General features: G+C 34.9%; 1 protein-coding gene across 1 annotated transcript in view; it reads left to right on the top strand.

Moving 5' to 3' along the window:
- Positions 1-3,198: 3,198 nt before the first annotated feature.
- The window catches only part of LOC129755164 (retinal homeobox protein Rax), a 31,580-nt gene continuing 15,854 nt past the window's right edge, over positions 3,199-18,924 (top strand). Inside the window, exons 1-3 of the mRNA XM_055751522.1 lie at positions 3,199-3,786; positions 17,378-17,534; positions 17,622-17,751. Of these exons, the coding sequence (XP_055607497.1) occupies positions 3,558-3,786; positions 17,378-17,534; positions 17,622-17,751 (516 nt within the window). The 5' untranslated portion in view covers positions 3,199-3,557. The remainder of the gene's footprint in view (positions 3,787-17,377; positions 17,535-17,621; positions 17,752-18,924) is intronic.

The raw sequence follows: 18,924 nt of genomic DNA, 5'->3' as shown, positions 1-18,924 counted from the left end.
GTGTGTGTGTGTGTGTGTGTGTGTGTGCGTGTGTGTGTGTGTGTGTGTGTGTGTGTGTGTGTGTGTGTGTGTGTGTGTGTGTGTGTGTGTGTGTGTGTGTGTGTGTGTGTGTGTGTGTGTGTGTGTGTGTGCGTGTGTGTGTGCGTGCGTGTGTGTGTGTGTGTGTGTGTGTGTGTGTGTGTGTGTGTGTGTGTGTGTGTGTGTGTGTGTGTGTGTGTGTGTGTGTGTGTGTGTGTGTGTGTGTGTGTGTGTGTGTGTGTGTGTGTGTGTGTGTGTGTGTGTGTGTGTGTGTGTGTGTGTGTGTGTGTGTGTGTGTGTGTGTGTGTGTGTGTGTGTGTGTGTGTGTGTGTGTGTGTGTGTGTGTGTGTGTGTGTGTGTGTGTGTGTGTGTGTGTGTGTGTGTGTGTGTGTGTGTGTGTGTGTGTGCGTGCGTGTGTGTGTGTGTGTGTGTGTGTGTGTGTGTGTGTGTGTATGTGTGTGTGTGTGTGTGTGTGTGTGTGTGTGTGTGTGTGTGTGTGTGTGTGTGTGTGTGTGTGTGTGTGCGTGTGTGTGTGCGTGTGTGTGTGTGTGTGTGTGTGTGTGTGTGTGTGTGTGTGTGTGTGTGTGTGTGTGTGTGTGTGTGTGTGTGTGTGTGTGTGTGTGTGTGTGTGTGTGTGTGTGTGTTGAATGTTGCTCCTATTTTGATTTTAGAATTCACTCTTCAGTTGTCAAAATGCCTTCCAAGAAAGAAAAGCAACGTATCAAAATTTTTCTCGCGCATCGCGAAAATCCGAGCTTCTCGCACTCAGAGCTGGCAAAATCAATCGTTACAAATGTAATTAAAATGTATGAGGAACGTTTGTCGACAGCCAGGAAGTCTGGATCGGGGGGAAATCGAAAACCGGAAGCCGCTGAGACGACAATGAGAGTTGCCGGTAGTTTCAAGCGAAACCCTAACCTCTCTCTCCGAGATGCCGCAAATAAGCTGGGTGTATCGTCTACAACCGTGCATCGAGCCAAAAAACGAGCCGGACTATCGACTTACAAGAAGGTAGTGACTCCAAATCGCGATGATAAACAAAATACGACGGCCAAAGCGCGATCCCGGAGGATGTACACGACGATGCTGACGAAGTTTGACTGCGTGGTAATGGACGACGAAACCTACGTCAAAGCCGATCACAATCAGCTTCCGGGACAAGAGTTTTATGCGGCAAAAGGAAGGGAAAAGGTAGCAGATATTTTCAGGCACATGAAACTGTCAAAGTTCGCGAAGAAATATCTGGTTTGGCAAGCCATCTGTACCTGTGGCTTGAAAAGCAGCATTTTCATAGCTTACGGGACTGTCAACCAAGAAATTTACGTGAAAGAGTGTTTGCATAAACGTCTGCTGCCTTTTCTGAAGAAACACGGTTGTTCCGGATGGCTGGATTTGGCATCTTGCCATTACGGTAAAAAGGCCATAGAGTGGTACGCCGCCAACAACGTGCAGTTCCCAAGGACAAGAACCCTTCCAACACGCCAGAGCTCCGCCCAATTGAGAAATACTGGGCTATTGAAAAGCGGAACCTAAAGAAGACAAAAAAAAACTGTTAAGGACGAGCAGCAGTTCAAAGTAAACTGGCTTTCTGCGGCGAAGAAGGTGGCTGTACAAAATCTGATGGCAGGGGTTAAGCGTAAGGCCTGGCAATTCGGATTTGGAAAAGCGGAAGCCTAACTGAATGTTTTTCCTGAGTTTTATACTAATTAAACTTGAAAAAGAAATTTAATTCGATTTTTTAAATGAACGATTTCACCGATTTACACGCGTTTTCCCTTGACCAAATTTTGACCGTATCATTCTTTAGTTCCTCATTCGATATCTAGTTGCCAGGCCACCAAGCGCGGATGATATTCCGCAGGCAGCGGTTTACAAATACTTGCAGTTTTCGCGTCGTCACCGCATATGTGCACCAAGTTTCGCACCCGTACAGCAATACGGATTTGACGTTTGAGTTGAAGATTTGGATCTTAGTTCGTAGAGAGATCTGGCGTGAACGCCAGATGTTTCGGAGACTCGCAAACGCAAATCGGGCCTTTCTGATACGGGTTTCGATGTCTTTCCTGGTACCACCATCAGGCGTTATTTGGCTACCAAGATACTGGAAGCACTCCACTTTCTCAACTTGTTGCCCAACATCTGGGTTCTAGAATTAATGAAAAAGAAAAATGTTCATCTGTTATTGAACATTTGAGAATTTATTTTCTTTGGTAGTACCATACATTCTGAATATATCAAAATTCTCTGAAACGTCATCGTCTTAAAACTTTTAGAACTTCGACTCGGTGGTTTATCGTTTCCTGACATGTGTGTTGGGATAAGGCGTGTTTATCAAAGTAATGAATCATATTGGTTAGGTATTTGTTTTAGGTTTTCCCTAATGGGTGAAATTGATTCCCACAGAAAGATCCAACGAATATCTCGTCTTGCCTGTCCCACTAAACGTGCGTGTGTCCCCCGGAAGCTAATTGATATTTCCACAAGTAATCATTGCTCATTTGTACCATATCGTGTTCGTCCGTGGCTACCGATGTCGGGAGGTTGTCAAATTTGTGAATAACTATCGAATCAACACCACCACCACTACCAGCCAAATCGAGGCATCGACCGAAAAGCGTTAGGGGGTGGGAACCCTGCCTGATGCCACCACCATCAATGGATGACCGTTCGCTATGGTGATTAGAAAGAGAGAACGGGTTTTCCCAACATTCGAATGAACTGTTTTGTGGTGTTCATTTGATGTCAGTGGATGAACGACTTATGCTGCTGCGTGGTATGTTGTCATGTCAACATAGCATCCGCGGGTTAGAACGAGACCACCTTCTGTTTCTCCCACTTGTGGATGAACCGCCAGGATGCTTCACTCTTCTGACAAACCGTTTGAATGGGGAGGATTTTCATCGAAGAGATGAATCCTTCTCAAGTGCAAGCTTAGGAGTGGAAGATGCCGGTGGATGATAAGAATCCTGAAAAAAATCTACCCCTTATTTTTCTCTTTGCACCTTTTTCTCCGGTGCCAGAAAGGGAGTTTTCTTTTGCCCTTTTTTCGGTATCGAGCTGTATTAGTGGAAGGGTCGCCTCGGTGTCATTTGTATGGGTGACGGAGTATGGGCTTTCGGTGCATTCGGAAAAGGGACCTCTTTTATTACTTTTAATATTTATTTGATGAGCTGTGGCTTTCTTCATTCAGTTCGCAGTTGACGTTGGTCGTTAATGGTTCGTCGGGACTACTTCTAGGCGTATTTTGGGCTACCGTAGGGAGGCGTAGGTGGATTTTCGGTGTGTTTAATATCGTTATAGGCGATAGGATTTATTTTTGACGTTTTTCGGGCAACTAAAATGCAAGTGACTAAATGGATGGCATTTATCGTAAAGCCTTAGATGAAGAAATTGTTGCAAAATTTGAACAGTGTGGGTTGTGATAAGCGTATTCTTCCAGAGTGACAAATCGGAAAAAGTAGTCGTACTAACCAGTGCTCAACAAATCAAGGATACAGTTTTCCGGAAGTGCTTTAGAAAAAGTGTGGGTCCCTCACGAGATGATGTCCAGTGCGATGGCCGGTGGGGAGCACCTTCTTCGGTCGCCGATTCCTCCGACGGCATCCCCCCAGGAAAGTGCAATTTCCAAACCGCGAGCCGTTTACAGCATCGATCAAATTCTGGGCAATCATCATCACCATCCACTTCATTTGCCACATCAACATCACGGTTTGCACCATTTCCGGACCGCAAACAACAACAATAATAGCATCGGGATGAAGAGCAATGGTAAGTGTTTTTTGATTAATTTTCAATATTAAATTTTTCTGGAATTTTTCATATAACAGGACATAGAATTTATGGTATTTTTATTACCCGTGGGAATCAAACCAACTGGATGGATTCCTAGTTTTTTTTTTCAATTACCCACATTTGCCCTTCAACGAAATGATAATCTAATAAATCAACTGCCGATAGCTTATTGATGTCTATTTGAGGAAGTCAGTCGTCTACGCGGTGTGGTGCTCTTATCAGTTGGATTTAATTGGGTGCGCATATGTTTTTCCCTTCGTTACTGTATTGAATTAAAGGGGGGTTGAGAGCTAGTGTGAATAATTCAATTAAATACACCTGGCGGAAGCGATTAACATATTATTGATCGGGGGTATGGGTGATATTTATTAACTTTGATTACTGAACGAGAATCCACTTGAAAACAGTTGACAGCTGATAGTCGAGAAATCAGTCGTTGCAAATGTTTAAAGTAATTGAAAACGTACCTTGACATTTCAGGCTTAAATGTATTGTCTCAAAACTTTAAGATTAGAATTTATTTCAAAATAAGATTTCATGATATTCAAAACAAAATTTTTAGCTCTTAACACTGACTTATAATTTCATTATTTTGCGTTTCTTGCAAGGGAATACCGTAAACCAGGGATCAACATGAAATTTTTCCACATAATCATCAAAAACTTAGTCTAAAGTGGAAATATCTCGAAATTTTTTTCTACGTTTAAAAACCTTTATGTTGAGTTTCAAATTGGGAAAACTTGGTTTGTTTTTGAAAATTTAAAATGTATGTTAAAATGTAATTTTAAAATCTTGTAATATCTATTTTTTCGAAGGCTCACAAACACTCTTCCTGATGAAATCAAATCGTTTGGAAGCAAACAGATGGATATATTTTCTTTTCTTTGTAAATGGTTTAGTTTTCATTGTAGTTTGAGGTAAATTTTTGATATTTAAAAAATAGGAACATTTTCCAAGAGTAAGCCAGTGTAGAACAAAAGGCTGGAAACCCTACTAATTAGTGAAGTTTAAAGGAAAAATTTAAAGGTGAATAGAGCGAGGACCTAGGGAATTGAATTAAGGCAAAATTTTATTTGTTTGTGTAGTTAAGATTTTGTTAGTAATGATAAAAAATTTAGCCCCTTTATTTATGCAGCATCATAGTCCATCTTTCGATTTTGATTGTTGTTCGGCCTTAACACATAAAGGACCGCGATGATGTTTTTTTTGGACCGCCAAGGAATCTAAACCAAGAAACACCGAAGTTCAGCATTCTATATTTCAGAATTAACTGCATCAAAAGTTTAAAATTTAGTATTTTTGAGTCACCCAATTGTGTTCAATTTTGTTGAGATTCATGGTCAATTTTGTATCATTTGAGTTATGTCTCTAAGAGTAGCTCATTCGCAGATATGAAAGCACGAGAATTCTCATACTTGGGTCGAAATTTGTTAACATATAGCGTTTGCGATTATAAGCAGTGGCAATCAAGAGTTTTGCTCTAACTGCTGTTTATTTTATTTAAATTTTTAAGGATATTAAAATATCCTAAATGTTCCGAACAGCCTTAGCAGTTAATAAACTAGCATTTGTAAATATAATGAAGGTGTTTTGTATCCTTTATGATCAAGAAAACTCGTTAAAATCGTCAAAATAAAGACTGATCAATGTTACCCCAAAGCATCAAACTCTAAACAGAGACGAAATCAATTTTTAAATCAAATTCAAAGTATTCTATTAAATTTCTGCAACCATGTTTTACGTTCACAGGAGTCCAGTACTTGTTTTAAAAACATGAAACATGCTACATTTCCCTTAACAAAAAATAATAATTGAAAAAAATGAAAAAAGTAATCAATCTTACTCTGGATTACGGCACATATTTTTAAATTTAAAATAATCATTTTTAAACACTGGGATTTGGGATGGTGATTTTTAACCCCACATTGGTATAATAAAGTATAAATTTGAATAAAAGTTGTTCTTAAGCTTTTATGCCTCGACTTAAGTTTCCAAGTTTAATAAAATTCTAACAAATTTCAACTATAATGTGAACAAAAAAAAAATGGCCACTTTTTAACCATTACTTGTTAATTTATATACAGATTAAAGAAGGGCGGTCCCAGATCACTTTGCTTAAAAAAAAACAGGACAGTTTTTTTATGAATAAATCAAGCGTTAATATTTCAAAGCTAGTATTGTTTTCATTTGCAGACCAGATGTTATCAAAGCCATTCATAAATGGTTTATCTGCATTTGAAATTTCAAAAATATCAAGTAAAAATAGTTGAGAAAATACTAACCGGTTCTGATTAGATTAAAAAAAAAAACAAACTCAGAAGTATGAAATGGATTAAAGTTTTAATTGTAAAATTGATAAAAATATTAATTTAAATATCATGGTACTAGGCTTCAAATGTTGAGAAAATATTTTGAGCACATAAATATGATAAAAAAAATTTTAATAGCGCTAGAATTTTAAAATTGATGACTTACTAAAATTTCAATAATAAAAATTAAATTTAAATATAACAAATTGATATAATCCCATTTATATGAGAAGAAATATCAAGAACACATTTGAAGGAGCAGAAAAAAATTACATCAGATTCAAAACGACGAATTTAATGAGTTTAAGACAAAACTCGAAATCAAAGATCTTAAGAACATTTCATTATTGAGTTTTCGACACCAGCTTTGGATGTAAATAATGAATAGAACCAATATTTTATTTTTCAATCTAGATTCCAAGTTCGTTAAAAAAAATAAAACTCATCAGAACTTAAGACTATTCCAAAGAATTGATTGTTTTTGGTCACCAATACGTTTAAATTTTATTAAACTTTACTCTTGTTTTGAATTTTTCAAGCTCGTAGCTTTGATTCTGAAAATTACATTGGTTGTATTAAGGTACGGCATTTCAGCAGTTTTATCATACTATCCGGACAGGACAATTTAGATTAGAATTAGGACGTCAGATTTCTAATTTTATTGAAATATTCTGGGAAAAAACTTGCGCAATTTCGACAAAATCCGGATGTTATTTTTCAAACTTCTGTCTTTCGACAGTTGTTTGATGTTGCTTTTTTTATAAAATAAATTCTTCAATCAAAATTTCGTTTTTAACGATTAAACTCAAAATGATAGTTATTCTTATTATTTTGTATTTAGTTTACAGACTTTCAGCGTTTGGATACATTTATTATTTTACGTTGAGTTTTTGTTAAAAATTTATTAATCCTTAATCCACGCAAGATTTTCGCAAAAAAAATTATATTCATTAGAAAGAAAGCTTCAAGGTGAATTTACCTTCAAATTACTCAAAATCCAGAGCAAAATTGAATTTAAATCCTAAAAATCTAAGAAATTGCAAGTTAAAAAAAATGTTCGAAAAACAGCTACCTTTGAAAATCCGTCAAAGTTTTTGGGTTTTGTATTTTAAAAATCTAAAAATGCAAAATTGTGCCAAATTACGTCAACTTTTCAATCCTCTTTTCAAAATTTATCTGTTATGGCTTAAACAAATTTTACGGTTCAAAGAACGGTTGAAAAGTACGGTTTTACACAGTTTTTTTCACATTTTTCGTGGTCATGATCTTAATTAATTTCAAGAAAATATATCCTTATGTGCAACGTTAAGCTCCTAACTTCAGCTTTCTTTGACACTAATGGAATTTTTTTTTAATCTACAGTTTTTTTTTCCGAAGCATGTTTTTTTGGATTTTTTCTTAGACTTTGCATAACGGAAAACTGAAAGTTGGTAGCGGAATATTGTCTGAGAAACATATTTAAGTTACGAGATTTCCAAAACTATAAATTTCGTAAAAATCGAGGGATATATTGGTTTTAGTCAGGAGTGTCAAATTAACACTCGAGGGACTGTAACGGGTAAACATTTCAGGGACGGATGAAGGTTAATAACCTCTTGATATAAGGCGGCATCCGTAAATTTTGTAACGAAAAAGTTTCCCTCTCTCCCGCGTATGTCACAAATTGTAAAACTGCGACGTACCTCCCTATGAAAATAACGTATAGCTGAAAAATACCCCTCCCCCATTTTTCCCTATTATAGAATTAAAATTTAAAAACGTTGAAAAAAATTTAATGTAATAAAGTTATCATTAAAGGATAACAAAATAACCATGACATAGTTTCTCACAATGCGAGATATTTTTTTATAGTTTAAAATTTTCAAAGAAAATTTAGAAAACCGAGCAATAGATTTACAAATTTTTCGATTGCGTAATAAACTTTATCAAGTGTGACGGATTTGCTGAATGATATCACCTACAAACTTTATATTGCTTTTATAATCCTATACCAACACTATTGGTGGAAACATATTTTTTGGGAGAATGACTAAAATTTTTTATATAAATATTTTTATAATTCATTTTCTAGTCTTGCTAAAATGCATCAAAATGCTAATCAAAGATTCACCTAATAAATCTCCTTTCCTTATGCTGGTCTGTGATTGTTTTGCATCACGCGTTTGCTTATTTCAAAGTTTCATCCATCCAAACATTATTTTTTATGATTTCAGCTAGTAAATTTTGTTGCTGTATTTTTTACCCCTAAATGTATGCAGCACCCTAATGCATTTTCTTAAAACACATTTTCGACAGAAGAAATGTAAAATTTAATTCGAAAAAAATCGAAATTAACTGCAATTAGTGCTTTATACGTTTTGACATCACAAATATATCAAAAACTAGAAATTTTTAAATGTTTTCATATGATTTTTCATTAAAGACAAAGTTTGTGCAACTTTAAGTAGGGTGATAATCGTATGTTCTTGTAAATTTAAAAATAACTGTTGCTCGCTTTACTACTTGTTGCTTTCTGCTTGTTTACTGGTAGTTTTGTTTATTTTCTGTTTTATGCTCAAGAAGCATAACTTGTGATGTAAAATATGCTGCACCTCTTAATATTCTGTTTTCTAACGGTTACTTCTTGGAAATGCAGTTTAGATTTCAAGGAAGTTTGTCCCAGAATCTTTGGAAGAATAACTGATGCAAGCCAGTTTCGATCTTGTTGTAAGCTGACGTTGAACTGTTCATCATGTGGCAAAATTGTGATGGTGTAACATAAAAATAGCAGCCAGAAGAAATCAATTTTTAAACGGAAAACATCGTAACGGTAACGCTCGAGCTTACCCCCTTCCCTCCTTAGAGTGTTCCATAATAAATGGATGCCGCTTAATTTTAGTTAGTAACTCGTTATTCGAATTCGGATTTGAAAAAGTTATTTTTGATATATTGTTTACTAATTTTGGAGAAAAAAAATCTTAATGAATTGTTTTCAAATTATGAATTAATAATTTTGACAAAGTCAAAAGTCAAAAGTATCAAAATAGTAAAACACAGATAAAATAATAATTTTACAAGCATGTTTTCAGATTTTTCAACAATAAAAATAATATGTCGAACTTTGAACTACGCAATAAAAATTCAATGATTCAAAATGGTGATATGAGAATCAAAGAATAATCCTATTCAGGTTTTCAAATTAATACGACACTATCTTGTGAAAAATTCACCCTTAATTTGATTGTTTAGTGTAAGGTCGCCAGAATTTTTTAAGCACGTATCCGGGAAATTTTTTATAAAAACCTGGCAAAATCCGGGAATTTGATTTAAAAATTGACGTTCATAAATCCGGGCAATATACGGGCAAATTTTGTCAAAACCAATTAATTACTCAACAAGAATCCAGAAAAAAAACGAAAAAAAATGTTTCTTCAAAATTTATTGACAGATTTCAAATCGTATTTTAGGCCTCCGAAAAACCTTTTATGATTATTTTCATAAACTTGCAGAAAAAATTATGTTTTTCTAGGCATAATTGAAAAAAAAAAATGCATCACAATATGTTTATTTTAAATTTGGTTTGCCAAATTAAATTAATTAGACCGCGAAAAAATCCGGGCATTTTTCAATGAAATCCGGGCAATCGGGCCGGGCCGGACTGTTCCCAAATTTTACATTAAATATCCTGACAAACCCGTATAAAACCGGGCAATCTGACAACCTTAGTTTAGTGACAAAATTATTCAAAACCTGTTGAATACGTTAGTAAATATTCTAATTTTAAGTAATCTCCGTTCTAGCAATTTGGAAGAAGATACTGATTTGCAGAAGTCACGAGTTTTTTATTAAACATTTTACTTTGAATGTCGTCTAATCATAAGGTTTATGCCAAACTTCTTTTTCAGAATTTTTTGTGAAAACTTTGTTGGCCAAAATAGCGTAATAAGCTTAACAAGCTAGGCATATATATCAAATGCTTGGTTTATAATATAGGTTTTTAAGCTGAGAACGAGGCCACTTTGAATGGATTGAAAAATATTTCTTGGGACAAATCGTATGTTGCTGAGGCTTCTTTGATAACGAAATTAAATAGACATGGCGACCGTGATAACTCACAACTTGATTCAGGTGAAAATAATTTGTTTCGTGCTGTTCAAGCTGGAAATAGGTAATAACTAAGCCTATTCATAATTTTCAAGATCGGTTCCGATTTTTGTCGAAAAAAAAAACCGGCTCGAATTGATCGATACAAAACAAAAATAACACATCAACAGAAAAGCCTTCCCACCCATCGATATCGTCTAAAGGTTACATATGTCTGGAAGCTCATGTTCGATTTGCTTATTTGGCAATAAACAGCTTCCATCGACAGATTATATTCGTATTATTACCGGGAAAAAACCTCCCCAGGACACATAATTTGGGACCAACAAACCACCAAATTACCACTCGACTCAGTTGGAAGCTGTGCACCAAATTTTTAATACAATGATGATGATGATCATCACCAACACACTGCGATTGCGGTTTCGGGCACGGAATCATCCCCCCCTACTCGGAGACGTTTTCGTTTCGGTTGTCGGTTGGGCCCACGATGACGATAAAAATAGGCCTACATCATCGGCACATTTGCTGACAGCAAATCCGGTTTCAATAAAAATTTCGATTGTTGACAAATTTCCTGTATGTCAACTTTGGTGTCGCGGCAATTCAATAATGGGGGACCCAGTAAGTGGAAATGAGGGGCGCCCATTATTGTCATTATTTGGGTACTGCCGGAGATGGAAATCATCAAACAAAAAAAAAAGAGATCAAACGACTCCGCGTCCGGGTGGAATCCGGTTCCAGAAAATTCCGACTGTGCCACCAAATTGGTTGCCAATTATCGGGAAATATTTTGATTCGCACCGGCATAATGGTGGTTCTTATCTGGGAAGAAAAGCGTGGGTTGAGGGATTGAGTTTGGGAGTTGATTGATTTTTAACGAAATTTTCGTTAAGTTTATTGCTGTGAATTTGCCGAGGAGGAAAAGTTATTTCTGGGTTAATGCCTCCTAATTACGTTCGGATTTATTCATTTTAATTGATATGTTTGTTTTTACCAGTATTTGATTTGCAACAGCACATATTTATGAAATTGTGCATCAATTCCTTGGGCAAAGTTCGCAATTTCAAATGCAAATGCAAATGCAGATGCGAATGATTTCTCAGGGTTTGCCTGATTTTGCGGGACTCAACCTGACAACTTGATTAGCCATTGAATTTCCCTGATTTTTGAAAACAAGCCTGAATTTTGCGAATGTGGTGAAAAATGGGAAGTAAGGAACAGCCATAGATCCCAGAGCGGAAGTGAAAATGTGGATCGACGACAAAAAAAAAAGAACTTAAAAAACGGACACAAACACATACATCTTAATGAAACTTGATGTTTCCTCGAAGAGGTTCCTTTTTCTTAACTCTAAGCGTACATCTTTCGAAAACATGATGGCTAGCATCCTACAAATGCTAAAACAATCAACCCACAGAAAGTGTATTATGTATGCCGTGACCGGGATTCGATCTCATGACCGCTGGCTTAGAAGACTGGAAGGCTATTCTCTACGCCACGGTCTGCGCCATTTCACACAGCGAAATTTCCGTAACATTGACGTATTTTTTTTTTTATTTCACCAGTCCCTGATTTTTTAAATAATAATGTTAGCAACCCTGGTTTGGACTTATAAAGTCATTTCTGGCATATAAAAACTCAAAACATTTTAAGAAAAGCTTAAACAATAATTAGAAAATATTGAGGATGTTTTGTTTTTAATTTTTTTACTGTTTTGAAGCGTAATCTGATATTTGAACGTTTTTTGCATAAAAATCTTTTTATTTTTATTTGCGGAATTCATACAAACTCGTTAACAAATTTTTGAGCTGTTATAAACAGAATTGTACATGAAAAGAGCAAACAAGAATGGGTCTAAAAATAAAAACGTTGGAACGAGTTTAATTTGCTTTCTAGACCAATGCCAAATTTCGGTACATTTAGTCTACTTTACGGGATTTCTCAACAAGGCTTGAGGCTTGAGGAGAGTTTTGAACCTATTCTAGCAAATGTACAAAAACCGCATTTCTGGTCCTTATTTATTTTTGTCACCAACTCACAGTCAAAAGATTATTTTGCACGTTTCAGTATCATGTTAACATTTAGTGTTAAGTTTTTCTTTTCCAAAATTTGTTTATGGAAACGCTTGATCTCAGCGTTATTTTGCCAAAAATACAATCACTTAAGTCGACGTGATATTTCAATGCGATAACTCCATCTTTTGCTTTTTCTAGATTTTTTTTGTAAAAAAATGTCACTGAAATTCTTATCCATAAATGTTTATTGTTGAAACTTATAGTTGACATGATCTCAAGAGTGAAAATATCATCTTCCATTTTGGAGTCAAAATCGCAATGACAGATTGCCAGTTATCAAGTTTGTGTGTTTTCTAAACTAAGATCAAGATTTTAGAGCCTGGCATTTTTTTTAAAGAGTGATAAGTTCGAGAAACATTCAAAGCAATATCGCTAGCCTGGATTTTCATATATTGAGTTATATTGTATTTAAATACTTCAAATAAAGATTTATTACATTAACCTTAACAGTTTTACAAACGTGCTCTGACTTGAAAAACATATCTATATTCATTTTCTTCTTTTTCTGTCATTTTTTTTTAAACAAAATACTGTTTTACTGACTGCAGGGCCGTAGGAAGAATCGGCTCATGGGAGGGATTTTTGTAATTTTTTTTCCCGGAGCCTTTTTTCTTGAACAATTCATACACGAAGAAAAGGGAAAAATGAGTAGGTACTATATTCAGGTAATTTTTTTCCCGCAGGCATCTTGGTCAGTCAAAACTAGGATGAATCCGGGCAACATTCGGGAAAATTTGGACAAAACTCAGGAACTATTCTACAAAATTTTGGAGGAGAAACCCTTGAAACACTTTTTCTTCATCAATACACATCAGCGGATTTGAAATCGTATTTCAGGCATCCAAAAATGGTTCATGACAATTTCGATCAAATATCTTCTATAAATAAAGCTTATCTACGCAAAAGTTAAAACTAAATACATATAACAACTTTATAAGAGTTTTTCGTTAAATTTTGTAAATTAAGTGTATGAATCCGGGATTTTTATAGAAAAAACAAGCCGGATCTTTCCCAAATTTTTTGACAACAACCGAGAAAGTCCGGTTTTCTCCAGGAAATCTGGCAAACTTAACGTAAAAGTTTTTTACGTCAATAGTTATATAATTTAAATAATAACTTTCTAAAATAAGTCCTTGCTTCAGTTGCCAATTTTTTTATGAAGTTTTAAAAACTAATGAGAAACTTTGAAGGCTTGAATTGAACTTTTTGTTTTTACTTAAATTAGTAAGTAGGAAGCTATCACCAACTTTTTAACCACAAGTGTAACCACTTTTAGCATTAATAAAAACGTATAAATATTCAAAAATAAAAGCAAGAAATTAAGTATCGGTTAAAATAACATTTATTTTCTACTATTGTAAACTTGATTGAAATTTAAGATTTTTGTTCGAATTTCTTTATGAAGATTCTGCAATTTACATAATGTTTAACAACAAACCAATTATATTTCCAGCTGAATTTCTCATTACGATTGAAAACAAGTTCTTATATCAACAAAAATCATACATATTATTTTGTCTTTCAAACTAAAAATTCTGTGCATAAAGTTTCAAAAATTGAAATCTACATTATATAAGAGAACAAATATTTGGAAATGGATCCAAATTTTAGTTAATATTTGTGATTTTCACCAACTTACTCTGGTTAAACAAAAATATTTCAATTTTGAATCATGAGTCAAAATTATAAAACTACGATCTACTGCAGTTTCCTAGACTGAATTCTGAATTTTGAACCTCAAATCAAAAACTAAATATAAATTCCAGATAAATATTCTTACGTATTATGAACAAATCCCTTATTTCAATTCTGAAGTAATAGTTTTCAATAAGATTTATTTAAATTATTCCTTCGTAAAACCATCATGAAACTTTTTTATGCTTTTACTCTGCATTATAATTGAGGATAAGACTTCAAATACAAATCTTTAAAATGATTTGGATTTCAAGTTCCGAATATGGAAAATCCTTTCTAATTAAGCCATAAATCATAATCTGGCTTTTTTGTCTTACAACTTGACTAAATCCGGGCATATATTTTTTTTATTGTTTTTTCTTAAATTTTCTAAAAATTTTTTTTTTCCATTAAAATCAAGAAGAACACTTGAACACTTGGAAATAGTTTTTTTTTATCGAAAGATATCTGTCAATTGAGAATCATTAAATTCCAACAAATCGTTCAAGTTTATTTGACAGAATTTGTCAAAATCATATGTTCGGGACGCAAAATTCACATTTCTAATGACTGAATTAAAACTTTTGTTAGATTTTGCGATGTTTTTTAACGACTGTTACTTGAATTGAGGGTGATTTTTTGAACTCCAATCTGTTTGATTTTGAAAATTAAGTAAAAAAATCTGTGCAAATTCAGGGTAATCTGGCAAACCTTAGTCTAAATTTGTTGAACTCAATATTCAAGACTAAATTATTATCAACAAGTAAGATTTTTTTTAAAAACTGAAATAGAATTGTGAAGCTGAGATGAGATCTCGGGGTTTTGGAGTTTGTTTTAAATCGAAATTATTACTCTGGTGTCTGGACTCGTTTTAGTCGTCCATTTAAATTTGATTTTGAATTTGAACTTTTTAGTTTAGCAAAGAAGAAGAACGTATTTTTTTTTTTTTAGTCACGATTGAGAGTCAAGTGAAAAAGCCTTCCTTTCCAGATGTGGCATTTCTTGACCGAAAAACTTTGGATCATTTCAATTTCTTGTTGAAACTTTCTCTAGGAAGCTTTGCTCGTCAATATTTTACATTGAATGTTTAATAATTGGTGATAATCTTTAGCTATCAGTTAAAGCAGTCAAAATTTAAAATCCAGTTTCAATTTTTTTTTAACATTTGAGTAGCCCGTCATTGATTGTTGGCGTGATACTCGAGTGATGAAAAAATCCACCAAGTCCCGAAGGACCTGACATCAAATCGCAACCAAGGTGAGGTATCAGTGGATTTTTGAGATGTCTACAGTAAACTACTTTTTATGAATTCACCAACTGACCCGCAACTTAACGGAATCCAAATAAAAATACAGCAAAATTTCACCTGCTGAGCGGATAAAATTTTGGTTAGAAATTTTCGTGCATAAAAGGCATTCAAATATTTTGCATAGTTAAGAACAGATTTTTTCATGATAGGTGCTAAATAATTATGATATTTCAATTCGAGATACGATTATCTGAAATGTCATGTTTTGAATATTTATTTCACAAAAAAATGTGTTTGAAGGATGGATAAACGACATTAAATGATCAAAACCAAAATCTGGCATTCTTATGTTTCAATATTGCTTACCCAAAGCCGCTTAGACACTTACGATTAAATTTTACCCTCCCAAATATCATCATCGATAGAAAATGTTCACAATTTCACAAATTTTCTTCAAGGAATTTTGGAAAAATAATCAATCTGATGAAAATCCGGTCGAGAGATATAATCACTGGAAATTTCTTCAATATTTAAAAGTTTTTTTTTGTTAAGAGCGCTTTCCATTTCATATTAAAAACAGATTTTTCTAATATTGATGCTAAATAATTATGATATTCGATTCTAGAAGCGATGATCTGAAATGTCACGTTTCGAATATTTTTAATAAATTTTACTTTCTCGAAGTTAAAATTTACCTGCTTTAGATCTTTTTAGATATATTTCACAAAACAATGTATGTTGAGAAGTGAAAAGACGAAATAAAATGATCAAAACAGAAATTTTACATTCTTATGTTTGAATTTTGCATACCCAAAGGCGCTTAAACCGTTACGAGTAAAATCTAAACTTTCGAAGGATGTGTTGAAAATAGCACTTTCACAGTAGATGATTAAATTTTGAATGAGTTCATCAAAGATAGAAAATGTGCACAATCCAACCAAATTTCTTCAAGGAATCCTTGAAAAATAAACAACCTGATGAAAACCCATTCGAGAGATACAATCACTGGAAATTTCTTCAATTAAAAATGACAATTTTTTGTTCGGGTCACATTCCAAATTTTCCGAATCAAATCGAATGCCATTTAAATATCAAATTCCTTTTTTCTCTCTCCGGAAAAAAGTGCCTCGCTCTTATTGCTCTGATTGGCAAAACTTGCTACACGCAGTTTTTGTGTAGATATTGTGAAGATTTTTTTTTTTACTTTCCAAGCCGATTTCAATCAAATCCGTCCGGAAAAATCAAAATTCAATTGCACATCCGCCGCGTTGGAATAGTGGGTTTAAGTGCTCAACAATTTCAACCGAAAGTTCATTGATTGAAAATACCATTTTATTTTATAAATATTTTTAAATCTCTGAAATGAATCAAGAATTTTTTACAAGATTCCAGAAATTTTATAATCGAAAATTTTACGATTTTTAATTGATTTAGTATCCACTAAAATCCACGTAGTCCGTATCGAAAGGGATAAAAAATCCCAATCAAACGCACAAGGACGCCGAACGTTATCTTCCTCGTCGTCCAGGGATCCCGGCAATTCGCGAATGATGATTATTTAATTGGACAAAGCCTTGGCGCTCTTGTCCAAAATATGTTTCAATTTCGTCGAAAAGAGGATCACGAATGGCGAATGACGAATGACGAATGAATGTGGACCGGATTGTTTCGGGTTTTTTTTCTCGCATAGAGGTGAATTTTTCGGGAATTATCGTTCAACTCTTTCAATGGCTCGCAAATCCCCGCCCGTTACTCGTTCCTATGCATATGGCAAAATTGACGTTTTCAAGTGCTAACCGGGTTGTAGCTCGAGTTGGCAAAAAATTGGGAAAAAATCGCGGAAAATCGCTTTTCACGGCACCATGGAAAAAAACGTGGGGGAACAAAAATCGTCCTGAACTACGTTCTCTGTCCACTTCAATATTGTGAGCTCTATGAGCTCACAATGAAAATAAAGAGAAAAAGAGCGCAACATTTACGCGACTCGTTCGGAGAATCAAATTTGCCAGGAAGTGCAGCCCGGTCAATTTTTGACGAGTTTTTCCTATGGCGAACAAACCGCTCTTTATTTGATTTTTAGAGGATTCAATTTTATTTTAGATCGTTTATCTATACGCTGGGTTTTATTTTATTAACATTTTTTTCCTGGGATTTCGTTTCCGTTTGTTCAACAGATCAGGATGCCAATTCCTTGAAGCGGGAAGACTCGCCGGTGGAATCGCATGAAAATGGCGTCGACGTGGACAACGACGATGAGCTGCCGATGATGGGCGATCTGGATGGAATGGACGGGGATCCCAACGATATGGGACGGCCGAGGAAAATTCGACGGTAAGACTTAAAAAAAAATATTTTTTTTTACTTTCGAAAGATATGTACAATATTAAAAAAAACCTTATAACATTTTGAATTCAACAGATCTCGGACGACGTTCACCACCTTCCAATTGCATCAGTTGGAACGAGCCTTCGAAAAGACGCAATATCCGGATGTTTTTACGCGTGAAGAACTGGCCATGCGGTTGGATTTGAGCGAGGCGAGAGTTCAGGTTAGTCAAACATTTTTTTTAAATTCTCATCACTCCAAAATAACAAGTTTTTTGAAGTCACAAAATTAAGGAAATTATTTCAACTCATTTTGAGAAGCGCCTTTCCGCCCTTATATTGTCTAACTTCAGGGGTTTTCGAGCACACCAATCCCATTAGTTCAGCGCATGATAATTTTCCCACTATTTGTCCCCTCATTACAACGTAAATTGAAATCAGTCCTGCGGTATGCCACACGTCACCGGGCCGGCAGATCAACAATTGAACCACTAATGAATGTAATAAGTCGCTCATTCAATTGGATCACCGACATGAATGGAAAACGCCTGTAAATGGGAAAATTACATGTTTTCCCACAATCAACCGGGAGCATGATTTGATTCGATTAAAATTCGCGCCATTTAATCAGTCCAATTGCTTCGTTCGGGGCGGCAATCGATTTATGAATGAATATTTTGATTGACCCGATCCCGGTTCAGCTGCACGACTTCGTCGTCACAAAAACATTGCAGCAATCAAGAACGGCTTATCTCTTTTACAAATGGTAATCCTTTTTTGTAAATTAGAGTAAAACGATTTGCTACAGTGCTAATTAGTTGTATCGTTTCAAAATTTATGCAAATCGACTCGACCAAACTTCCAACCGACACAAAGTGGCATTGATATTCAAATTTTCCCAGCCACCGTTCCAGGCGAAAATCCCAATCTGTGTCTAGGATCAGACCAGGTAAGGGAAACCCTCCTGGGTAATAAATCAAGTTCTCACATTTCACCAGCGGAGTTGAAAAAAAAAAACGAAAAACTCTCTTAATCCACCCAGCTACCAGAAAAGGACAGCTCGATGTGAAAAATGTTTATTATAAGTATATTAAAAGCGATTAATTTCACATTACAATTAAACTTAATACAATGTACACATGCGTCCGATGCCTATTATGGCGATTTACTTGTTCCCTTTTTTTCTGATTTCATTCGTTCATTGAGTCCTTCCGAATACTGGCTGGAACACGCGCAATTTCAGCGCTCTTGGCTTGGCTTGGCACATGAGACCGAAAAACCGTAGCGGATCAACATCGAAATTGAGAAGTAAAAAAAAAATGCACCGAGGGGTTGACAGTTTTGTTTGAATTTTGAATTTCAACTCATCCCCCTCTCGCGCGAAACGCGTTGACAGA

Source organism: Uranotaenia lowii, chromosome 3 (genome assembly GCF_029784155.1).
Source record: "Uranotaenia lowii strain MFRU-FL chromosome 3, ASM2978415v1, whole genome shotgun sequence".
In the NCBI taxonomy this organism is placed as follows: Eukaryota; Metazoa; Arthropoda; class Insecta; order Diptera; family Culicidae; genus Uranotaenia; species Uranotaenia lowii.
This window is presented reverse-complemented; position numbering and strand designations above follow the sequence as displayed.